Consider the following 27,105-nt stretch of genomic DNA (forward strand, 5'->3'; position numbering starts at 1 on the left):
ATACATTTGACAGTTTGTTTGACCAAATTAAATATATGATCAATTTTCATGTTTATTAACTATAGCGCTGGATTTACAATAACATACTGTAAAAATTCTGTAAAAAGTCACAAATATATGGAAAAATTGAGACTTGATTAAACTATATATATATATATATATATATATATATATATATATATATATATATATATATATATATATATATATATATATATACACACACACACACACATATATATATATATATATATATATATATATATATATATATATATATATATATATATATATATATATATATATATATATATATATATATATATATATATATATATAGGTCTTTTTGTCCATCCGGGTTAATACATTATTGAGTGTAAGGGTCTTTTGTGTTCTGTGGTTCCAACATGCATTCCTGACATCTCTGTTCCACTTTTTGCTCCACTTCTTGACCGACTTCCATCCATTTCTGCAGGAGCGACAAATGGTTGAAAGTGTTACCACAGTGTCCTCTGCCGGCAAAAGAGAGACAAATGCATTTATTCATGACTCCCTTGAACAATTTGGCTGATCCGACAGCAGAGGACGCTAGTGGTATTTTATTTTTGAAAGTGGCATATTATTTCCCTTAAAATGGAACAGAAAACAGGAGAGGGTTAGAATGTCATTATAAGGTTTATATTATGATCAGTGCACTAGGTGGCCAAATGCAGAAAGGACATCTTTGCCAAGAGAATTTGCTTCTCACCTTAGTACGTACTCGTACGTGATTCACTCTGATAATGGGCTCCACATTTTCTTAGAACAAATCTTTTATTATGTAACTTCAAATGGAGAGGCAGATGATGCCGATTGCGAAATGCTTCTCGGAGATTTATTTTAATAGAGCTGCTGCACTCTCTTATTAACATGTGGAGTGTGACTGCAAGAGCTGTCATAGGCATTACAGCTTGACACCATTTAAATAGATGCCTCTGGACTTCATTAGGAATGGCTGCCCCAAGAAGTCTCACATTACTTGGAAAGGCAGCAGTCTGGATGACGGCATGAGATTACATTTGATCCCAGGATAAAAAAATCATAAGATTTTTTTTAACTGTACATTTGCTGTTTTGGGGAAACATTTTCAACTATTTGAATTTCTGACTTAATTTAAAAGGGTATTGCATGGTCACTTTTATTTTTAACCATCACGGAAAAAGTTCCCCCTCAAATCCCTAGTAAAGGAAAACACACCTGCGTTAAGCCTATTGAGATTCACTTATTTTCATTCTCACAAGGCTTTGTCTCACACCATGATAGGTGGATTGAACTAAGTTGTGATTCTTCAATAATAGTGTTTATGTTTATTCGAGAGGGTGAAAATGAGCTTTTGTAAAGCACTTTGAGTATATACTTCGAACGCTTTATTTAATAGTAGAAATTAAATCCCTGTGTGGTTTATGTGCTTAATTCTACTAACGCAGTGGTGTCAAACAAATTTTTTATTTGGGCCGCATTATAGTGATTGTTTCTGTCAGAGGGCCGGAATGACTGTGAATGCAAATACATTTTAAATGTGTTGATTACACATTTACCAAGAATTGCTATCAGAAGCCGGCAAAAACGGTTCAAAAGAGATTTGGAGAATAAGAAAATGTTTGTTTTTCTTCCCCCAATTTTTTAAACTTGCAATTTTGGTATTTTAGTCAGAAACCTGAAGTCAAATCAGCATTTCAAGGGCCGCAAAAAGTGAGGTGGCGGGCCGGATCTGGCCCCCGGGCCTTGACTTTGACACCTGTGTACTAACGTATTACCAGATACATTGTGCCAACATGTGCTAAATCGTCTTTACATGGCCTTACATACATTTTCAATTTTTTATTGAAGTCGTTCCCACACATTTAAATTTAGATGCCATTGTAGAAACAAGTGCTACTTCCGCACATTATGTAGCAAGCTCTGCCAGCTAACAATGAACCCTCCTTCAAAGTCACTGCATCGAGATTTTATTTCTTGAATCCAGTTCGTCTGCTAAACGTAATGGACTACATCAGATTCTGTCATGCAGTGCCATCAAGCTTTAATGTCTGCAATAATGCTCTATTCATTTACTGAACATTTTCTCTGGTTTTATGAATATTTTAAATTCTCTTTTGAGAGCAGAAGTTTCCTATGATCTGTGTTGATTCTTATTCGTCACAGCATTACCTACACTTTCAAATTTTCAGAGTTCATGACAAGGAGTATGTTCAAATCAATCTGGCCTCAGGAAGAGCTTACCGTTGTTTAACATAGGGTACAGTAAATCCTGATCCTAGAATCAACATTAGAATGTACAGCTTTTCTAATGATTTGCTGCAAAGTGAACAAGTTAGATGGTGTCGAACAATTGTACTGGAGTTCTGTAATTTAACTTTTTTTTTTTTGCAACTTATGACAACTCGCCACCCTCTCCAAGGCAGCCAAATGATTTAATTTAAAAAAACAAAACAAAGAAAAGTTGGCTGCTGTATAAATTTACAGGGACGTAGATGAATTCCGTCTGTTCTGAGGACACATCTGAAAGTAATTTGATTTGACTGCTGTCGTACTTGAAACAAGCAGTTATATGATGAGGGCATTGTTAGTTGTACTCGAGAGTGGTTCAGGTCCTATTTGGCAGGAAGGACTTTTTGTGTCGGCTTTGGTTGCTCTGAGTTTTTGTACTGCCCCTGTTGTATGGTGTGCCACAGGGTTCTGTTTTGGGGCCATTATAATTTTCTCTGTATTTACTGCCTCTCCGTTCCGTCCTAAGAAAGCACATCAGTGGAGTTTGCATGTTCTCCCCGAGCCCGCGTAGGCACTCCCGCTTCCTCCCACACTCCAAAAACATGCATGGTAGGTGTATTGGGCTTACTAAATTGCCCTTCAGGGTCTGATTGGGTGCGGAAATGGTTGTTCTTCTCTGTGTGGCCTTCATTGGCTGGCAACCAGTTCAAGGTGTTCCCAACCTACTGCCCCTAGTCAGCTGGGATAGGCAACAGCAAGCCTGTGGCCCTTGGATGGATAGTGTAATTTGTGTTAAATTACTGTTTGCACTGGTTTTGTTATCGCATGATCAATTTCACCTCATGCACAGCACTCTGTATGCAGCAATGCGTGTTATATAAATAAAGTTGGGCTGAGTTGAGTCAATATGTTGTATTAGCAAGCCCCCCCACTATGTTATTCCTTGCAAGATGAGACAAAGGGCAGAGACATCTTTATTTAATTGTTTACATTGTGACTTTATTGCCTTGCAAAGCAGATGGCACATATTAAATTGCAAAGATGAGATAAAATGATTATTCTTTTCCTTTGAAGAAAGCAATCTCCAGTTGGCTGTTTTTCATTAATATCAATCACTACACTATTAATATTCATAGTCATATTGGAATAAATGGACTTTTTTCATTGACTCACATTGTCACAATTCAATCGCAAAAGCCGATCATGTCTAATCTTATTAATGAAATGAGAGTTCATGAGGTTAAATTTAAAAGCTTCAAGCTTCCATAGATGATAAAACGAGGTAATGTAGATGATGGCCTGCTCATGATATACTGTATCTCAGCTTTACAAAAAGAAGGATTAGAGATGTCAGCAGAATTTGTCAAAAGTATTTCACGTGGGAGGTCTACTTTAGTTCAAACACTAATTTCAAAGTTAATTTCCCTTAATACAATTCAGAAAAAAATCCAGATTCAACATAATATTCTTAAGAGGGATTGGGATAAATTTATTTTGAGCGTATTCTTGAAAATTTGCACTTTGAGTCAGGCTGTATGTATCCGGTTGAACATTTTAAATCACTTCAAAGAAGACTTTCAGTTACTTTTAAGCGCTGCTGACGATCATCCAGGCACATTAAATCCTTTAAAGCCATGCACCTACAGAGGCAACTACTCTGAAGTTCTCCAACAGTTCAGTAACTTTGACCGCAGTCCTTGCACAGAAAGATGCCGAAGCTCCCTCTTCCTGAGTGGAGTCTGCGTAGTCTCCCCGAACCCGTGTTGGTTCTCTCTGGGCTTTACTTGAAAAACATGCATGGCCGGTGTATTGGACGTACTAAATTGTCCTTAAGTGTGATTGGGTGCATGGATGGTTGTTCGTCTCTGTGTGCCCTGCGATTGGCTGCCAACCATTTCAGGGTGTGCCCCTGTTGAAGGTGCAGGGGCTACAATGCAGGAACCAAAGGAAAAAGGTTAGATAATGACGAATGCATTGAGCAGCAGCACTGTTGAAATGTCATCCAAAATAGCATTTAGCATTAGCTAAAGTAGTAACACGAGCAGTGGTCATCAGATTCACAAGCGATTAAATTTGACATGAATTGTTTCTGGTGAGTATTGATTTTATATTTGATTTTCAGCAGAATTGTAGTGTTCTGGTTTTTAAATTGGAAAATATGTTTACCCTTTTTTAGCCTTATTGTGTTGTGACTGTACTGCTGTGATGTGGTGGCTGGTTGGCAAGGTGTCATTCAGTATTTAAATTGGGTTTTCTTTGGAAGTTAGAACATCAACGCTCAAAAGCTCTCTGTTAAACCGTTATGTCAAGCTGCCTTTCTAGTTTACATCCAAGACTAGTTTTCCAAGTCTAGTTTCTCAGGTCTAATTCTTCAGGTCAAGTTTTGCTTCTTTGATTTTGGATTAAAAAAAAAAAAACCTTCACACACATGACACACTCTTTCACATTAATCTGTTATGTACAGCACTACAAACCTAGTATATTATATATATATATATATATATATATATATATATATATATATATATATATATATATATATATATATATATATATATATATATATATATATATATATATATATATATATATATATATATATATATATATATACACACTAATCCAGTTAAGAGAGCAAATTTGTAAAAGAGAAATGTGTGCACAGGTAAAATGATCAGTTAGGCAAAGTGATCCTGGATGGCAGTTTGTATAAATGAATTGCTGCAAGTCACGAGTGATGACGTACAAATATTGAATTTTCCATCATGATGATATGTCTCTAAAAAACAAATTCAGCTTCGGAGCCTTAGGCTAAGAACCCAAGAAAATGAAAACGTTGCCCTTTATTACAGTTGGCTTCCCATTGAATTTGACGCAAGTAATACCACAAGACAGCACATTGGAATACAAACCGATGTGCTTTTTTGCAGCATTAAAAGAAAAAACATGACTATGCAAGCACAACATAATAGCATATTTTCACACACATGCACGCACACACGCACACACACACACACACACACACACACACACACACACACCCTTTGCATCTGTATGCTTTAATTTGTTATATGATGGTCACCTTTGCCAGGCGGATTTTGTGTGTTTGCTAGTGACAGAGAGCAATGGTGGTCGGTAGTAATAGCTAATCATTTAATTTAAAGGAACAATGTGTAATGTGCAAGTATGAACAGTTATTCCTTTTATAAACCTAGTACTATAGATTTCAGTAAGGTGTAAATAAATGTGTTCTATTTAATTAACATTTTTTATATGTAATCGTAGGTCAAGTAAGTGCTATTTATATTACATGGGGAGCAACAGAAAGTGAAGGAGGAAAACCTTCTTCAATGTAATTCACATCATCTTTTGGATATCAGTTTTTGTCTTGTGTGCAACCGATCGAGTTTCTGGTTTGGATGTCAATTGCAAATAATAACGGACAAAAATAGGAAATAAAAGTAGTATCTATACCAATTGTAAATAAAACAATGAGAAGGAAGAGAAGGGGCCGGGGGTCTGCTCCACGCAACACAAGTTTTACGATAGTGCACAACTATCACTTTTGGGGTTAGGATAACTAGTTAGACTACACATTTGAATTCGATGACCAAACACACACACAAAAAAAAAAAAAAAAAAAACGCCAGCAAAGTCATCGCGATACAACAACAATTTACTTTTGAAAGAACGGCCCAAAAGAGCAGCTGTGGCTTCCCTGTATCGCGGATGGCCCGCTGCATGCGCCATGTTGTTGCCTATTGTTAATCCTCGTCTGCCTGGATCACTGTCCAGCATTCTACATGATTGGTAAGAGTTGTTTGCGTTTAGTGTGGGCGTGTTGGACTTTGGCTATGGAGTCTGTACTGTGTAGTGCTTGTGTCAGTTGTCATGTGTTGTGCCGATTGGACTTCCCACCTCCAGAGGTGGCCTCCTTGTTTATGTCCGCGAAAGCCTGTTATAAACATTGTTGTTGCCGCTTCCTTGACATATTGGTGTGCATCAAATGAAAATAAAAGTATAAAATCATAATCAATAAAATCATTTCATACTTACCTACCATATTTCTTCGTGTTCAAGACGACCTTGTGCCCATGTCAATCCCCCCTTTTTTACTTCAATTTGGGTGAACTTTACAAAAATGTGAGTATAAGTCTACCCTTGACTTTAGTGGTAACGACCCCCCACTGTGAGGGTTGAAGGAAAAAAACTCGGAGAAATACAGGAAGTACCCACATTGCCCAAGGACTCGTTCCATTTCTAGTTGCCCAAATCATCCAATAGATCATCCCGGTGGGTTTCTCACCTCTACCACTTGAGATGACAAGACTCATCTTGATCCGACAGCAAACGTGCAATGTCAGTTGAACATGCAGCCATCACAAGAACGCACACCAAGCACTTCAAAAACCATGGCAATTGTTCCGTACGGATCACGAATTAACTCTCACAAAACCTGGCACACTTGAACACAATTGAACTGTAATCCGAAAACCACCCGGGACTATCGGTGAGCGCTTGACTCTAAGTCCAAAACGTATTGAGCAAATAGCGATGCCACACCACCTATTTTGAGCATTGGTGTGCTTGATTGATTCAAATGCAAACAGTGATGTAAAAGACTGCTAGTGAAGGATCCATTCTGCCCTTGCTTGACTACACACTCACCTCTATTCACACACTTCATGAGTGAGTGTGTTGTCATGTGGCATCCCAGAACAGTTTGATCCTCCTCCGTGCTCACACATAAAAGTCTATGAGTCACTGTCTGGGATCCTTTAACAATCTCATCCATCCTTTTCTTGCACCCTGCTTTTCTGCTAATGGGGGAAGCTAACAGCAGTCTCTCCCAAACACAGATGGCCCCCTTTTTGCCGCGGTGGAATTTGTACAAACTCATGGGATGTCTTACTGTGACCACATGGCAGTACGATCTAAACCGAGACAAAAAGCAGCAAACGGCTTAGGCGCCGCGGAATGCGTTACTTCACAGCGCGTTCATGCATATACGCGCCATCCGCTAATACCACGAGGGAAGTACAAGTGTGGGATACAGTGGCTGGTGAGGGACGTCGACATTGGTCTGAACGCCGTCTTTCTCAAGCTCCCTGTCCTAGTTAGACAGGGTTAGGGGATTGGTGCTCGAGAGTGTGGCGAGTCTATGCAGTGAATTATTCAGTGGAGCTTCCTTCAGGCATGCTCACGCTCAGCGGCTTTCACACACCAGTGCAGAGTCACTTCAGACACGCACACAAACACCTTGTGAGCAAAAGTATTGAGCCACGCCTCTAAATTCATTAATCAGCCGCGGGTTAGTCTAAACCCCTTGATTCCCTTTGAATCAAACATCTTTTATCTTGGGTTATAGCACGACTGGGTCTAGCGTTCACGAAGTCGCGGTTAGTTAAACGAGGTGTTGCAGAACTCAAGGTCAGTTGACACTGTAAAATCTCAGAAAAGTGGAAGCTGCAGAGACTGTTCACTTGTTCAGGTCATATCGACTTTTGTGATTAAAGTTGACTCACGAGGAAAGGGCTCAGATCAATACAGAGAGGTCCAGTCTACTAGTCACACTGATGTATTTATCTGCACGGTTTAATCCACACGTCAGCAGGAAAAGTACAACCGAGTGCAACCGAAGTGCAACCGAGTGTCATTTAAGCCATCTTATGAAATATTTTCACAGCCGGTTCAGTAACCTGTCACTGGACTTGCGGGCCTGAAAACATTTGATATTGCTGCACTTTCAACGGGGGCGCGTGAAATTTGTCCAGAGCATAAAGCGTGTGACGTGATTAGCAACTTCCAATTGTCTGCACCATCCATCCAGTTGGAACCAGAGCCACAAAGATGTAAGTGCAGATGTGCTGATAAAATCATTTTGATGCAGTGCACTCTAGAAGAGTCAAAAGGTGACTGATTCAACATTTTGGCTTGTATAATTTGGATTATAAATGTTTGAAGAATTGCCATCAGGCAGACCATAAAGGACACTTATATCGAGACGAAGTAGATTTAAGAACAGTTTCTATCTAACAGCAATAACTACCCTGAATTCCATAAAAATAACAATCATTAACATATCATAAATGCACAGTAGCACTACGGGATCGTGCAATGGTGACAAGCAGAATGTACCGTATGAAGGGGTGTGTTAGTTCTATGTATTTTATTACTATTTGTTTATTTTTTTAATTGCACTGACTTTTTAAAATTGTGTTGTACGTACATGTGTTACGGTGACCATAAAGAAGTATTCTATTTGATTAAGAACTATTCTATATTTAACCCCAAATTTTGGGTCATATAGATACACTAAAACCATTTCTGGGGTTTTGTAACCTCCAAAATAAAACTAACAAAAAAAACAACCAAAAAAAAAAAAACAAACAAAAAAAACAATTCACACAATTCAATTCAATTTAAGTTTTGGCCCAATTTCGGTTCAATATAAAAGACCAATAAAACAGTCAAAAACATTAGTTTATGGGTTTACTTTTTGGGGCCAAATGTGCAATAAACAATTAACTAAAAAAAGAGAAAAAAAACACAAATTCTTTGCCTCTTTTTGACCCCAAAATTTTGAGAGTATAAGTGCATAAATAAATTAAATAATAAGACAAAAACAAACCCAAATTCGGGCTGGTTCCTGCGAAATTCCTCTTGGCTCAACAGCCAAGAGCATCCCAAAAAAAAAAAAAAAAAGCTAAACTGTGTGTTATTTTGTGGGTTGTTGGTTAAATGCAGAACCCCAAAAAAGTTGTCTCGTCTGTTTTGATCAAACTCGTCTCGTTAGCATGTCTGCCTTACAGTTCCGAGGGCCCGGGTTTAATCCTACCTTGTCCCGGTCTTCCTGTGTAGCGTTTGCATGTTCCCCGCGTGCCTGCCTGAGTTTTCTAGGGACACGCCGGCTTCCTCCCTCATTCCAAATGATATGGCAGTTATATTGGGCACTCCAAATTGCCCTAACGTGTGATTGGGAGTGAGAAGCCTGGGATAGGCATCAGCAAACCTGCGACTCTAGTGAGGATAAGCGGGTAATGAAAATAGATGGATGTTTCTAGAGTGTAGAATTCCCCCCCACCCTCCTTGAAAAAAAAACATTAAAAAAAAAAAAAACAAGATGCTATAACTTTGAAGTAACACATCGGTCCCCAGGGGTTTCTCGGGGAGTCACCAGCTTTGTTTGGGAAGTGCTTGCACGGGTGAGTGGGAGGGTGGTGGCACTGACGTGGCGAATTGCAGCAAACGGTAGCGTACGTGAGGAGAGACCTGCACCGCGCGAACGCACTCATTTAGGAGAGGGAGGGCTCGCAAGAGGAAGCAAAAGTGCGGACGACTGGGGGGAAGGAGAGATCACTACGGCAGGAAGGGGGCGAAGTTAGATAGATGGAAGGCGCAAGGACACCGGGTCCTGCAATGTGAAGTGTCCCGTCAAGAGGTCCGGAGTCTGGGGCTTCATTCGCTATAGGGATGTAGTCTAAACGGTTCGGGAGCTCACCCCACCCGAGCTCGACATCATGAAGAAACACTCGGCCAGGGTCGCCCCGCTGTCCGCCTGCAACAGTCCGGTGCTCACCCTCACCAAAGTGAAAGGTAGGCATTAGTTAAGGTGCGTGTCGATGCATGTCGTTGCACGGAGAGGACAGCCTCCTAGGAGTACCGTGTATAGGTTGGTATTTTTCCTGTAAAAAAACTTTTACAATTCGAATTACAATATAACTGGAACAAGTCAAAGTCCAGCCACTTTAGGCTCATCAATCAAAAATATAGGAACTGCTGCATCAAATATCTTCATTTACTCCTACAAGTTCTGCCCGATTTTTTGTTTTGTTTTACATTGAAATTGCCGTTTGTGAAATAGAATGATGTAGAGCAGTTTTATACCGCTGCAATTTCCAATACTGATTGATAACTGCAGCAATTACACATCATGGGTAATTCTACATAGTATTTCAACAACAGAAACCATTTACGGCTCTGCAGACACCTAGCATGCAGTAAGGTGTTTGAGAGGTTAGGACCTGGCTCAAGGGCACCTTGGCAGTACTTAGGGATAATTAGAAATGTTACATTCACACCTCACACAGTGTGCATCAAAACTGTATGATCTTATTTCACCGTGCACATTGTCGCTATTGCCACACACACATTTGCTTATTGGGCTGTTCCAATACTGTACGAGGTTGTTATTGCAGCAGGGATTCCCTCCACAGTCTGCAACCTCCAGCTTGCCATTGAAGCCAGGACACCAGCAAATGTTGTGCACCCTACAGAATTGTTCATAGCTGAGTTCAATCTCTCTCTGCCAGCTTTGTTGTACCTGCAGGATCACAATTTGAACATTTCCATTAGTAAGGGCAACAAGACGTCTCTCGTGTGGCGTGTTGCTGTTATGCTGCATTCCTACTAACATCTAACGTGTCCCCAAGCTTCAGTCATGTTCGCTTGCCTACCTGGCATCATACCTCAGGCTCTACTGCTGTAAAAAAGTGTGATGTGTTCGGTGTATTTGTCAGCTTCAGCACAGAGGGTATATCCCAGTGTTGTAACATTATCGGAAGTGCTGCAATGAACATAAACAGGCGGCTGATTTGACAGAACATTACAAGCGAGTGTGTCTAAAATAATTTCGAGCTCATTTGCATTTCCAGTTAAAAAAAAAAAAACTTTAGGCGATGGTTTGTGTGTGTTTATACTTCCATTATAGATTAGCACTGAATGACATCATCTTTTAGTTGCTTGTGTGCATTGAAGATATGTTGGATGAATAAACATGCTGAACTTGTGATATGGGCAGCCATAAAATGTTCTTTTTACAAGGAAATTCACAAAAATGGGAGTTCTTTACATTGATCTAGAGCTTACAGGAGCACTGACATGCTCTACTTTGGCTTATTGTCTAGAATAGAAGCTTAGTGACTTGTCTTGGGACCTGTTGTTGCATCATCTGCAGTTATGTAAAAAATATATCTGAATTAAAATGAAATCAATAATTCATCCTCCAACTGTTAGGATATTCGCACTGCTGTTAGAAACAGAAGTCATCTCTTTGTGTTTTAAACATAGTATTATGATTAATACTGTATGAATTAAGCTGCAAAATCGACTCTGTTTTTTATACTTTTCAAGGGATGGCCATTTTGCCTCTTAGTCTAGACTGAAAATGACATCACAGTTGCTGAGAGCTCAGGTAACAGCCCATCACACCTCACCTTGCAAATGTCACTTGACCTAACTCAGCAAACAGGTGAGCTGGTGGTCCCTGAACCCTGGGATGTCATTTTCAAGCACTCGCAAGTGACTAAATGGCCACTTCCTGAGCTGGTTAAGAACAGGTGGATTTAGCTACCTAATTCATACGCCACACGCTTCCAAATGCTGTGTTTACACTAGTGGGGCTGCACAGAGCAGATTATTGTAAGGAAAAAAATAGTTAGATTTCCCATTTAACAGCATCTGTTTTTTCATATTAATTTACAGCGGAACATCTAGATATGAACGCTTCTGTACACGAAATATTCACTTTACGAATAAAAATTCGACTTAAATTTTGCCTCTTAACATGAAAAAATTCCAATATACGAGCGATAACTTGCATGCTCCGAGACATCCTTGTTAAAAACCTGAAATCCCTGCACCAGTATCCTGCTCTCCTATTGGTAAGAATCCTTCACCTTCATTGTCCTGCTATCCTATTAGTGCTGTATAGCACAGCTCGCTAGTGTACATTCTCGCGTTAATTCAGTTTGGTTTACGTGTTTGTACTGTGCCACAATAGTGCAACAAGATGGGTGGACAAAATTGTGAGAGTATGGCCGAAATCCTTCAACAATATGCACAATCCTTAAATAAAAAGAAGCCATAAATGCCATGATGAGGCATGGCGAGTGGAGGTGAGGAGGGAGGGGGACCCAAAAATGCAGGAAACTGAATGGAAATAGCGAAAAAAAAAATGAAGGTTTAATAATTAAACAAGGCAGGAATAACAAATAACAAAAAATGGACAAAGCAGCAACAGAACTAGAAGCTGAAATAAACACACGGAGAATAGCAGGGCGAGAGCATAACAGCAAGGAAAAAGCAATGACAGCTAAACGGAACTAAACTGGAACCTAAATACACTTACATTAACTAAGGAGAATGCAAAACAGCTTGACAACACAAGCTGATTGAAGGACACGCAGCAGGACAGGTAACCAGACAGGTAGATGAAATCAAACTAACAAAAACCCAACCAATAAAGGCAGTCACAAGTGGAACAGAAACATGAACTTAAGAACAAAACCCCCACAACAAAACCCACAACCCCAAAAAACACCAAATCCCAACCAAACATGACAATGAAAGCAACACCGTCTAAAAGCGGGACTATCATTTCAAATAAAAGGAGCGACATCCACAACAAGATGGAGAGACTTCTTCTCCTCTGAATTAAACAAAAAGAAATCGCTGGAGATACAATTACCGAGAAGATTATCTGCCAAAAGGCCAGAGGCATTAATCGCCATCTTGTGAGTATGCGATCCAAAGACAACGCAGGCTAAAGGACATCGCAGCAAGTACTGTAGGCCTACCTCGAGACTTTAAGGCTTCACAGGCGTCGTTCCATAAATATAAGAGGAGGGCTTATATTCCTTCAGTGGTATGACATGGGGAAGCTGCCAGCGCTGACGTGCACGCTACTCAACACGTCCCATAAAGCGCTAAAAGAGAGCTTTCCGTTGTTGTGGTTGCAAACGCCTGGGTAACAAGGCGCTTCTTTGTTGAGTGGGTTAACCTCATTTTTGGTCCATTTGCATCCATCCACAGTTGCATTGGTCAAATCTGATTAAATTTCGAATTTCGATGTTTTGTGTGTTTTTTTTTTATAAGTAAAAAAAAATATTAAGTTATTTTTATAAGTTATAAGTAAGTTTTTTTATAAGTTTTTTTAAAAGTATTGTTTACAGCTATTTTTTTTCTGTCATCTGCCTGACATCCACCGAACATGGTGTTCTTGAAAGATTAGGTACAATATTATAAAATTTAATACGGCGTTTATTTCGACCTTGGAACAAATTAGGCAATTTGCATGTAAAATGTGATTCACTATAAGAATGATTCAGGATACAAACGGCACTGAATTAAATTTGTATCTAGAGGTTCCACTGTATTATTATTTCTCAATACGGATATGCTTGATTAAAACAGAATTACAAACACATTAATACATACATGATATAATTTCTGGGGACTGACAGAGACAGTAAGATTTATTAACCACAGCACTCGCCCCAAAGTGAAGGAACTTTAAATGTGTGTTTGACGTGGCACTGTAAATTGTGCTAGTGAGCGAGTGGAGGCTGCATACGACTTAGTGTGAGTGGTCGGTAGCCGCTTTGAAGAGGGAATCACACGGGAGCAAGAGATTCCGTCTCTTATGTAACAACGACTTTAAGAACCTTTGTTTCTGTACTGCAAGAATGCTTCTATTTCTCCTCTTGTAAATGGTAATAGAAAACTGATACAGATGGCGCTTATTACTCTTTACACAATCAGAAGTTTGGAACCAATCACATACCACCAAACACTGAGTTAAAAAGATAGCTTAGCCGCTCAGAAGATGGATCAATTCATCTATTTAAAGAACATGTTTATTTGAACAAATTAATACAATTACTAATCCCATCATAAGAAAGACCAATATATCTTAAAGTCGACCCTCGTTATTCACATAGGACAAGGACTGACCCACTCATGAATAACCAAAAATGCTGATGAACATTTCTCATGTATTAAATGAATAAATAGATAAATAAATAGTGAGAGTGAAAGAGGTTTTGCTTCTGCTTATATTTTGCATTATTATGCTTCTGTTCCATCTGTTGGAGTTCAAGGGAACACATACTGGTTAAACCTGTTTATATTACTGAAAATGTTCAAACTCCATCCTGAGCTGCTGCAACCCGAAGCCACGTTTGATTTCACCATATTGTCTGCCGTCTCGACATTGTCTGAGCGCTTCTATGACAAATCGGAGCAGACTCGGCTTAGTTATTGATTCCCTTAAGTCTATTTAGTGACTGTGTCTTTGGGGTGTTCCTCCCGTGTCAGTCGAAGTTCACTCAAAGCTCTGCAGTGTCTTGAAAACCCATTTTATGCTTCATAACTTAACAGAGATAACATGTCCCTCGGGCGAGCGGTCCTAATTCCTCACATCAAACCTTCCCACAGGGCTCCATTTGTCTTAACCACATGAAATCCATTAAATGATGCCCGGGCTGTGTGTCAAATCTCATGTTGCATAATATTGACTTGTTGGTGGGAAATTGATTTGCAGTGAGTAACCTTATTTTCTTACAGATATAATTCAAGCTATATGATCCTTATAAATGATAGAAGGGCCGAGCTTCTACTTTAATCAAAAGGGGAGTAGATTTGTTAGCATAAGAAAAGATTGTGTTGGACAGACTGTTATTTTGTTGGAGTTCATTTGAAGCTGAATGCCAGCGGTTCATCATTGCATAGCCAAATTCTGCTTCGATCAACCCTCTCATTTGTGGCTGCTGTCTTTTTTAATCTTTGGATGCATGTGCGCTTTGAGATTTGTGGGCAGAGAAGCCACCAACGTGATCCAGCTACATGTACATCTCATTCTTCCTGTTATGGGGGGCGAAATCAATCCTCAGTGTGACATAAAATATTGCATAAATATACCATCTGTTCTACTACGGAAAGAACCTACCCCGAAGCCTAAAATCCAAATCTAACTCGCAGTCAAAGATGTGAACAGTTTTGTGAGGGTGCATGAAGGCTGTTTATCCTCTTCAAATTTATAGCGTGACAGATGGAGCATTTCTGTTGTGCGACAGCCTGCAAGAAAAGCTGGAGGGTAAGAGGGGGACAAAAGCATTCAGTAATGAGTACTTCTTAAAAATGTGAGATGGTGAATCAAAGAAAAGCTCTCACTAGAATATAGAAATATTATTTACACAATTTTACTTGAGCATTTTTTTTAATTATTATTTTTTCAGGGAGTAATGATTGATGAAGAATTACCTTCGTGAACATCAGGTCAGGGAAGGCAGAGTAAACAAATCATGATTAAATGAAATAACTTTTAATTTTAGTTTTTTGGTCTGTGCTTGATATTGCTTTTCCTTTCGAATCCAAAGTCGTCCATGATTTCAGTCAAAATGACTGTGTCAGCTTCAATAGAAGAGATGGGCATCTTACATCTTTTTGCTGGTCCGACAGTCGTCAGTGGTGACCAAATCGTAACTGTCGCTGTGTATGTGTATGATACGCATAAACATATTTCTGAACAAGACAATGTGAATTTTTCCAGAGGAGCTCAGCAGACATGTTGCGGCGTCCTGCTCAGGGGTCACACCAAAAAGAAATCGAGTAATGCAAGTAAACGTTCCATTATGACTGTGATTATCCAGGAAGATTATTCGATATTATTCTAGATTATTATATATAAGTATTTACACGATTTACAAAAAAAGAAAAAAAAAAGGCAAAAAATGCAAAACGATGGAAGAAAAAGATGAAAAAAAGACGACGCAAAAAGCCGCAGAAAACACGCCACAGAAAAAAAACTTCAAAACCGTATAAGAATTATTATTTACACCACCAAAATATTTTTTACACAGACAACATCGCTTACACTCACAGAAAACCCCGCAAATAATCCACTAATACTCCGCAAACGCCACATTGTATGGTATCGACGGAAAGCTCAGCTTGTAGAATATGTTTCCAGATTGTGTTTTCTAGAGCACAGGTGTCAAAGTCAAGGCCCGGGGGCCAGATCCGGCCCGCCACCTCAATTTTTGCGGCCCTTGAAATGCTGATTTGACTTCAGGTTTCTGACTAAAATACCAAAATTGCAAGTTTAAAAATTGTGGGAAGAAAACCAAACATTTTCTTATCCTCCAAATCTCTTTTGAACAGTTTTTGCCGGCTTCTGATAGCAATTCTTGGTAAATGTGTGATCAACACACTTAAAATGTATTTGAATTCACAGTCATTCCGGCCCTCTGACAGAAACAATCACTATAATGCGGCCCAAAATAAAAATTTGTTTGACACCACTGTTCTAGAGCCAACAGATTGGGACTTATGTCCATTTAAAAAAAGCATTTCCTGTCGGCGACGATTGGTCCGACAAACGCCGGTCTCACCGGAGCAGGATCCTTATCCTATTGTCTCACCCGTCTGCTCTGCTTGCTCGTGTGCGCCCACACTTGCGGGGCCTGCCACAGTGCTGGCGGGCTTCATGGCGGGGGCTTCTGAAGAAAGATGCATGTCTGGTGTTGGTTTATTTCTGTCTCAAAAAAGCTAAAAAAAAAAAACAAACAAAAAAAAAACAATGTGCATCATCAGTAATGTATTATACAAAGTCAAATGTTTGAATAAAGATGCTAACTACTGTTCGTTCAACATGTAAACATAATCAACATTCACTTAAATGAGACATCTAGAAAGTCAACCTGAGGCTTGTGCTTGAAGCCACTGAAGCAGTTAATTGAGTCCACTTACAGTACTTTGCATAACTCCCACAGTGTATTCTTCATACTGTCCTCTCTTCCCATGTTTTTCCTCTTCAAACTTTACTTGTTGAGGCTGGTCCTTTTTCATGTTAAAAGAAAAGTGTTATCTCCTATAAATGTAATGGGGTAATTAAGTATGGTCAACCTCTGCAGTTTAAAACACATTAAAATGTTATCTTTCATCTGCTCAAAAAGGACAATGATCATGTTAGACAAGAAAAACAAAGTGTGACATGAATACTAAACCTAATTAGGTAATTAAAGTCAATGTGTAATCAGCAAAGGTTATAAAATGATTATGTGATATTATATGCCTTTTGAAATCACCAGCCACGAGATTGTGTATAAGTAACTATATATAGTCGTCATTAACATAGTAAAAAGATAAACATTTAACATCATACATATTATCTTATGTGTGTAACTAACTTCATGCCCAAAGTCAGCAATGTGTATGATTCTACAAAGATTTTTTTGTTTTTGTAAAGGTTGGCTTTTAGATGCAGTTTCTGCATTAATTGTACCTAATAATTTGTCTGAACATTTTACAAAACAGAGAGGACCAAATTAATTCTGACTGGTTCATACTATACTCTTGGCAAACTGAGGCTGCATCACTCTTACATCGGAAGAGTCCCTCCAACTGAACAAATGAACAGACCTTACCTCAGTGTCACATACTTATTTGTAGTCCAGTTAAAATCTGCTGAAAGTTCCTATTATCTCTCTTGCAATCCCATTCCCTTTTTTTCTGGGAGGGAACAAAGCTTATAAAAAGATGGAGACATTTGTCGAAGGAAAGAGCAAGTGGAAGCAGTCGGGTCAGGCTCTGCTGGCACCGTTGTTGGAGCCACGGCTATCAGCAGGAGAGATCTGCACTGCAGACACTGCAGGGTGGGCCAGAGCGACGCCTGGGAATTAGAAGCAGGGGAGCGTGAAGTAAAATGGGGAGAAAGGGGGGATGAAATAAGCTAGTTAATGCAGATAAATCTACAATAGAGTGAATGCTAATCAGACAGGTTCATTGAAGTGGGATTCTTACTGAAACTATCAATAATATGGGATCACACAGACATATCGTAGTCTAATATCAGGATACAGGGTAAAAATTGCTCCTTTGTGTTTCGGCAAAGTTGAATGTTAGCGGCCTTCATGCATCCGTGTTGTCAGGGTGACAGGGTGAAACCGCACAGCTGTCAAAGTGGATTCAGGGCTTGGCTGAAAGATGCCAAACACTCTCCTCGTATTTCCTGCTTTTCCCAGAGGCCTGCTAACAACTTGCGCTTCATTGTAGAGGACAAAATAAACACAAACACGTCTGCTGCACTATAAAGGTCAAAGTGTATCAAGAGGAAAATGTTTACTAAAATGACTTTGTTTTTTTTAGCATTTTCTAACTAAGCTACTCAATTGTGTTAACTGGATAAAATAAATGTTATTACAGTAAATGTTAATAGTGTTTTGGAAAGGAGCTCTTCAAACATTGTGCATAATTGTAGAAAAAGCATCATTATTCTCATCCATCCTTTTTCTAGAGCCGTTTATTCTCACTAGGGTTGCAGGCTTGTGCCTATCCAGGCTGCCTATGGGCAGTAGGCGGGTAATGCCAACTGGTTGCCAGCCAATCACAGGGCACAGTGGGACGGACAACTATTCACGCACCCAATTAGACCCAAGGATAATTTAGTGTCCGATACACTTACCATGCATGTTTTTGGAGTGTGGGAGGGAGCCGAGTGCCCGGAGAGAAGCCAAGCAGGCTTGGGGAGAACATGCAAACTCCATGCAGGAAGGCTGGACGTTAGACATCTGAGCGCCTACTCGTAGGGCTCACCATGATCCCAACTACGTACAGCCCAGCCATGGGAATGAGAAGGGATAACAGTAATACAGTTACTGCATAAGGTTTAATACTGCAGTACTTCGACGTTCAAGGAATGCCTATGGCATGTGCATTTACAGTTAATTCGTCCGTCTGGCATATTTTTTCATTTTTGGATATTTGAAAACGTTATTTTGCTGAAATTATTGTAGTACAGTGGACACCCGGGGCACGGCATCCCCGGCTCACGGTTATTTTACGTTACGCAGTGCAGTACTAAGACTTTTTGTCTTCTCTTTTATGTCATTTTTCCCGCTTTACGGCATCAAAAACACTTACACTACACTACACGAGTCACTGCATACATCACTAAAATTCTGGTCTGCTATTGGTCAGTGTCATGGCGTCCCTAAGATGTTGGTCTGCTATTGCTTGGTGTCACGGTGTCACTAAGATGCCAATATGCTAAAGGCTTGATCTCGTGTGAGTGCCATGGGTCTCAAGATTGCTAGTGATGTTCTAGGGAGAAGAAGATGATTAGTATGAAACGGAGCTGGAGGTATATATTTTTAATTTATGATGGTATTTAATTGTATACATGTACATTATATATAAGTACTACTTACTATACGATTGTTACAAATTTTTAATATGTATATATAATTTTTATGGTTTTACCTGGGGTTTTATACACATTAGCTAATTACCGTAGGTTTCTATTGTCCGCCATACGGCTGTTTTGCCTTACGATCCCAACTCCGGAACGGATTAATCGTATGGCGGGGGTCCACTGCATTGTATATATATATATATATATATATATATATATATATATAGTATTACTGATGGTACCCAACCCTAACCTTAACCCGTTATTTATTTATTTTATTTAAAGTTCCTTTGTGTTCAAGAGTACCTAGTTTGCAGCTAATCAATGGTCTGAACAATGACTATGGTTCGACATGGTTCGTGGATTGCTTTGTGAAAAAAAAATGTGATTGTTATTGTGAGGCTCCTGGAAGAGGAGTGGTAGTCATGTCAAGCGCTCGTGCAACACGCATGTTTGGGAGGATTACGGCAAGTACGGTTTGAATGAGTTCTTCGAGTGATACATAACGTAACAAAACACCAACGTGCAACATAGGCCAACTTCAAAATAAACACCCCAAATAATGCACAAATGTCAATGCGTTAGCCTCATCAGACTTTTATTTTGAAGTTCTCCTCAGAGCGGTGGTTGTGATTCTCAACTCCTTTCTCCTATATTATTGTCATTGCATTACATAGGTACCATTATGAGCACAATGCCATTGAAGAATCATATTCAATCACTGATAAAGGACTCTTAAGAAGCCACTCATCAATTACTACAGATTACAATGTATAATACGGCACAGGTTATGATGCATTCACATGCAGTCTGACACTTCATACACAGACAGATAAAAGTCATTTGCGCATTAAACATTAATAACTGTAATAATAATAATTGTTCATGTCATAATATAAGTAAGGTCCATGCTTGAGGTCCATGGGATTGAACGGCACGCCCCCAATTAGTGCCCTGCAAAATTTGAGCATTGCTCCTCAAATTAACTCAATGATTCACTGGAAAAATGGAATAATTACTCAGTTGCACAGTTTAGATCAGTTGTGTCAAATGCGCGGCCTGCGGGGTGGATCTGGTCCTTGAGGAGGTTTAATCCAGCCCTCAAGGTTATTTCTGAACTACGACAAAAATAATTAGGACCGAATGTATTATTCCGCTGTCCAGAATACTTTAACGCTCTTTTATGTGTTAAAGGATTCGCTCAGTCATGCTTCTGTCTGTCGAATCGCTTCTTTATGAACGTTTACGTTGATCATTGACGGTATGAAAAATATGAAGTTAAATTTTGACACGCTATTGAAGTAGTTCACATTCATCAAAACTTTAAAGAAAGGTTCCTTCAATCATACATTCTTTTCATTTTTTTAAATTTAAAAAAAGTCTTCACTACTGCAGTATTTCAGTTGACCTTGACCACAACCTTTGATACAAATGTGATAAGGTGAAGCACTTTCAGTTCATCACATTGCTGCTAAAGGAGTAGATACTCTGTCATGGAGGTAATGGCTCCTAATGACATTAGTGGTTTCTTTCTCTCTCTCTCTCTCTCTCTCTCTCTCTCTCTCTCTCTCTCTCTCTCTCTCTCTCTCTCTCTTTCAAACACGTGCACGCACACACACACACACACACACACACACTTCACACACAACTCAGTAATTGTCACTTTTGCTACTACGTTTTGCTACGGCAACATTAGTCATTGTCAAGCCAAGTGTAAAAGTGAAAAAGAAGTGTGACCTCTAATAATTGAGTCTTTGCATCAGTGCGCTGACACATGAGTACACTATTAATCAGGGCTGCTTTAATCAGCTGTTGAGTCGTATAAACAAAGTTACAATAACATGAGGAGCACATGCTATGTAATATAAAAACAAGTGCCTCCACAGGGGGGCCTTCAACTGGATTGGAGGGATTAAACGGCAGTGTGGGGGGTTCACAGGATGTGCCACGGAAGGCCGAGAAGGACAAAACGTAGCCGGCATAAACAAGACATGACCTTCAGAGGGAGACAAAGCGCTCTCCAAGCTCAGAATAGAGAAACTTAATTCTCCTCGAATCAGCTTTCATTGCTGCCAAATGCGGCCCAGGGGATTTTTGTCCGGTATTGTCTCCCACCCAAAAACTACAATGGAATTTCATTCCATTGCATCACTTGGGTTCTTTTTCGCCACGGATAAACAGAGAGCCGCTCTTATGCGCATTCATTCACCACGGCGAGACCGGGGAAGCCGGCCGCATTAGCATGGGAGGCGATAGGAAACTAATCTGCGATGTGATGAGACCGCCCGGCAAGGTCACGAGCGGGCCGAGCGGCGTGAACGAAGCATTCACCGGTTGATAAACGATGTCTCTCATTCGCGGCGCATTTCTCATACGAGCTAGTAACGCACATTTCCATATGTACACAATCAAGTTTGACGATACAGATGAAACAAGGCAGATGTGATTTACAGTACTTGAGATGCGATTTTCTCCCGACTAGGTTTTCAAAGCGTTTAAGCGGTTGAATGAATATTTAAAGTGTTGTATGTTGTATTTGCAATAAAATACGGAAGTATCTCACTGTGGCTTTTTTACATATGCTTTGTATTCCAGTCAGACGTACTGAGTGCAGATTACTGTGCACAAGGCACATCATTACCTCTGGAAACTCCACCAGGGGAAGTCTTCATTTTTAACGTGCAGCAGAGGAGCTGCAAAAGATTTTGTGGTTTATTATTTATTATCTACAAAGTTGTGTTGCTTTTTAAAGCTCTGTTTTTCTGAAGCAAGATCTAACTGCTGCACAAGCAGGTTGTGTGAGTACACCAACTGCCTTTTTGGTTATAGTACGTGTCTCTTTGTGTAAATAGCAGCTCGGTTTATTTGATTGCACTGTTGACCTTGTCCATCATCATTAATGCATACTTTAAAATGTATAATAATTGATTGTTATCCTGGCTCCCATAGTCAATTGAAAATGGACGGGCAATGTGGGACTTTGATTTCAGCCAATTTGATTCTTATAACCTATCATGGGCATTAAAAAGTTAATTTAAAAAATCCAACATACAGTATGTCCAAGATACATTTTGGTAGCATAAAAAGCCCTCTTCTATATTTTAATTATGATGTGGTATACTTTGGATCGTGTGCTGTTCCTTTCTCTTTTAGGCCTTGCTCAGCCGTCTCGGTTCTTTTGACATACAAATTCTCATGAATTGTTTTAAAAAAATTGTTAAAATGATTCCTGAGAGCTAAAAGGATATTTTCCCTTCTAACCATTTCCAGCAGTAAAAACATATTTTGTTTGGAATTGATTGATAACCGGATTATTTTTTGTGTGAAATTAATACCTTTAAAAACACATTTCGGCACTTACTGAAAATTACATCACATGCTCATGTTTCAGGTAACAACCAATCACGGCTCATCTGAGTTTTGGGTTTGGTCAAGGGCAATTTGCAAGCTGAGGAATTTGTCGTGACCTGAGACTAAAATCAAATCAAATCAAATTTTATTTGTACAGCCCTGAATCACTGGTCTGAAAGGGCTTCACAGGTGAAAAGAAGTCATATTGAGACTTTAATGGCGGTATTTCATTTTCAACCTCTATTCAATATATTTCATATGATGAAAAACCAAGTGGGTTTTTATTAAGATTACACTCAGTGAAGAAGGATCAACTTCTGGGGCAATAAAGGTCGCAATAATGGTTTTGGAAATGAATCACTTAATACTTCACAGAATATACGTCTTTCCGTGAGAACAGAGAATACATTTAAAGGTGAAAGAATTACTTTCCGTTTCAGGAGAATCCAACTGAGCTTGCGTGCTAAAAGACGTATTGTGTGAAATTTCAACATTTCAAATAAAGTTATGGAGGCTATCATGATTAAAAAGTGCCATTGAGCAATTCTATTTGCAATGTGATGCATAACAAACACACATCAAAGTATTAAGTATGGTCAACTTGCCCTCTCCTGTCCTCTGTTTGGCTACAGCCTGTCAGACTGGATCAGTACCATTTTAACTCAGACGTCTGATTGATTACCGAGGCCAATTAAAGTGCGGCAGCATTTATTTTTATACAGTGTAGGGCAGGACGTGTTGAACTGCAGTCACATCCCCAAAAAAAGCTGGATGGCAGTTGCTATTAACCTAAGGTCCAAAATTTCCTTCATAAAGAATGACTTCATTGTGACATAAATCTGCTCAAGTGAGTAAAAGATTTAGAAATGCAGTTCCCTCGTTTTTCATAAATAAAGCGTGTCAAATGTGTTTATTAAAACCTTGCCTACCTTTCTTTCCCATGCGAGTGAACTTTTTTTTCTTTTCAACACACATGTCGTGCATCAGAATGGTGTGAGTGCCGCTAACTTTGTTCACATCCGCCCCCCCACGTATACAGTATGTCTCTGCACAGCTCTCTCACTCACAGCCACACAGCCACAAGAGGTTGGGCCGATAAAAGTTGTGAAGGGTTGTCACCAAAACAAACTTATATAATGCCATGACTGTTGCTGTAGAATGACGAGCAGTGGTTTAGGTTTGCAAAAATGTCTTCATTTGCTGCTCGAGTATTAATAGACTATAACACTGCGGTTTTTGACGTTATTAACGCCGTGTGTACAATGATTTTAATGGACAGATTTTGCCCGGTTTGATCTCATACATCATGGGAAGATGGGGTTAAAATATTGCTAATTTATTGGGGGTGTTTTTGTGAAATTGTCAGTTACTTACTTATTTCTACAAAACAAATTGATACAATTTAAAAATGTAAGCTGATATCATTTTCCTGTTTGAAAAATACATAAAAAAATTGGGCCATCCTGGCTTTAGATGCTCTTTAATAACTTTTTAAACAAATAAAAATACCATTAACATATTTACCATTTGCCATTACCATTTACCAGTACCCTTATTTAAAAAACAAAACAAAACATGTAATGCTTTCAAAAGCATACAAAATGATTTATCAAAAAAGAATAGCTAGAAGGACACTGCTTTTGCCCAATTGAGAGATCAAAATTGTCTATATTTTAGCACCATTGCCAAAAAGCTCGGTAGTTGGTAGTTAACATGAGGCGATGCTACTGACGAGCTAAAGAAATAGTTCCACGTTATAGTTTTTTCCTAGAAAATTCCAGACAGCAGATTTAGAGTGTTTACCGAAGCACCTGTCATTGAAACTTTCAGAGGAAGAGCGGCCCAGGGAGCATGTGGCACACAGCGGTCCAGATGTGCAGTCAGCGACAGGCGCGGCGGGTCCAGAATCGGGCTCCACCAGGCGGAAGCTGCACTGCTGCATCCGGATAACGGCACTTCAAGTGCGGAAGGCCCTGTGGGGGGTTGCCATGGTGATGTGCGTCTGCTCGTCATGGGCAGGCTCCACCCAACTGGCCAAGCTGACCTTTAAGCACTTTGACGCCCCTTTCACCCTCACCTGGTTCGCCACCACCTGGAACTGCCTCTTCTTCCCGCTCTACTACGTCGGCCATCTGTGCAAAAATCCGGAAAGGCAAACGGCCAAACAGAGATTAAGGTAACAGCACAGCACACATTATGAAAAAAACAAAAGCTACAAAAAAGAGAAAAAGAGAGCAAACGCCGAAATGAATTAGTAAACGTGGACCACTTTCAAAAACATCGAAAGACAAAAATCAATATCCCTGGCAATGCTTCTATTGACAGTTGTTCTGTCGCTTCATTGATAACTGCTTCTCTGAAATTACATTTTCTGCCTTCTGCAAACCTTTAAAATCTCTAAAGCTGACATACCCGTAGCTTAGGCAGCACAACTAAACTACTTGAACTTCAGCACCTGCTCTGTCCCTCTCCTGCTCCTGCGATTGTTGTGCGTTCATGTGGTGTTTCTTTTTTGAGAGACTGCTGGATTGGCATGCACATTACACGATATATTGCTTTTTACACTGAGGGGATGACATGAAGTTTAGTTGTACAGTGCCAGTCAAATGTTTGAAAACAGCTCTAATTCACTGCTTTTCATTATTAAAAAAAAAAAAAAAATACCGGTAATTTTAGATGATCACTTAAGTCATCTTGGCTTTTTCTCAGTCTGCTTTATGATGTAAATGATGCCTAAACCTGGAATGACTTTCAGTTCAGAGCTGTACATTTTATTTGCTTGAATTTCTCTTAACGTGTTTAAAATCATCTCAATTAGGTGTTTCCAAATGTCAACAGGTACTGTACATGTGTAAATGAACGGGTTGAAATGGGAAGCTCACAAGAAATAGAGGTTACAAAGGTACAAACGTGTAACATTAACTGTTCACGCCACAGTTTCATTGTGTATTATTACTATGCCTGACAATAAAACTCTTGAAGTAAATGTAAAAAAAGAAAAGACAAGAACAAAGTGTAAAGAGATTGATCAGTTAACAGCATCGGTGAAAAGAATATTTTATAGAACAGTAGTAAGACTAGTGATGCTGTATGGTTTAGACACTCGATGACAAGAGTTGGCGGTGGTAAAGCTCTGGATGCCTCCTGTGAGCAATGCGGACAGACAGGATCAGGAACGAGCTCATCATAGAGTCAGCACAGATCGGAAAGTTTGGCGACAAAGCTCCCAAGATGGATTGACATGGTCCGGACAAGGACAGGCATAGGTTCAACTATACTGGAAATGGAGCCGCCAGTTAAGAAGCAAAGAAAATGCTAAAGAAGCTGAAATTCTTGCATAGAATGAACAAGTATTATTTGAGTGCAAGGCTTGAAAAAAGCGCTTTTGCATCACGTTTGCAACTTAATTTTTGGACTTTACGCTTCATATAAACACATGGAATCGCGAAACTGAGAATCAAAAGCCTGCTGGCGGTCCCAAATGGTTTTTGAACAACAATTCATTTGTGTTCAAGAGTGCCAGGTTTCGTACATTCGGTCCAGTCACCGCGCCGCACGTCTTTCCATCCATCCAATTTCCTCGGGTACTTTAGAGTTGCTGATAAGACGGGGTTTACCCCAGTTGAATTTTGGTGAAAGAGTAAACGGAAAAGAGTGCTTAGCATGTCCGCCTCACATTCAGAGTCCCGAGTTCAATTCCAGCTCACTCCGGCCTTCCTGTGTGGAGTTTGCATATTCTCCACAGTATGTCTCTCCAGGCACTCCGGCTTCCTTCCGCATTCCAAAACCTTGCACGGCAGGTTTATTGGACACTCTAAATTGTCCATAGGTATGATTGGGATTAAGCAGTCTTGTTCATTGACTGATTTGACAACCCTTTCTAACACTTCACACCTTCACTTCTTTCTTTTTTCCTTCCGACCTCTTCCTGTCAGACAGATCACAGACATCAGATACGCTCAAGTTTCTCAGACCTTTTGGTGCCAAAACACAACGTAATCCAAGTTCTTCAAATATCATGTGCCCTTCCTTCAAGGACGTGACTGTTTTATTGGCTGTTGGCCACCACTGCTTTGCAGGAGCTTTACCCAAATGTGTTGTTCAACAATGAGAGCCAGGAAGCCTCAAAGGCCTCCCCACTCAGTCAGAAATGATCGTCAGCATTTTCCGCAGCCCGCCAATTATCTACCTCCGCTGGGCTGCGGCAGAATGCATTAAATACTAAACACAAACTACAACACTGAGTAGCGGCAAGATCACTGCTACATTTTCTCTAATCAACTGAGAAACAGAGGTTAAAAACCTGTTAGATTTATATTGTTAAAAAGAATTGTGTGTTCATGAATGGCCGGTTGAAAAGTACACACATTCTCAATACAATATTTTATATTAATATATACAGTCCATTATCTTGTTTTATCTTCTGGTTTACGTGCAAATTAGTGAGGTAAAACACACACGTTTTCTTTAGGTAAATAGCTAAAATTGTATATATTATTTTAAAATTAGTCTCACTATACAAAAATGTTTCC

At 39.5% G+C, this 27,105-nt stretch overlaps 1 protein-coding gene across 3 annotated transcripts in view; it reads left to right on the forward strand.

Moving 5' to 3' along the window:
- Window positions 1–27,105, forward strand: part of slc35f3b (solute carrier family 35 member F3b) — a 53,569-nt gene that overhangs the window by 15,566 nt on the left and 10,898 nt on the right. For 2 of the 3 annotated variants that reach the window (XM_088420633.1, XM_088420634.1), the window contains exon 3: window positions 24,404–24,749. In XM_088420633.1, coding sequence (XP_088276759.1) covers window positions 24,404–24,749 — 346 coding nt within the window. Of the gene's footprint in view, window positions 1–9,629; window positions 9,847–24,403; window positions 24,750–27,105 lie in introns of those variants that run through there. The other variant, XM_088420635.1, reaches the window with a different exon arrangement.

Source organism: Hippichthys cyanospilos, chromosome 8 (genome assembly GCF_059441005.1).
Source record: "Hippichthys cyanospilos isolate Australia breed blue-spotted pipefish chromosome 8, RoL_Hcya_1.0, whole genome shotgun sequence".
Classification (NCBI taxonomy): Eukaryota; Metazoa; Chordata; class Actinopteri; order Syngnathiformes; family Syngnathidae; genus Hippichthys; species Hippichthys cyanospilos.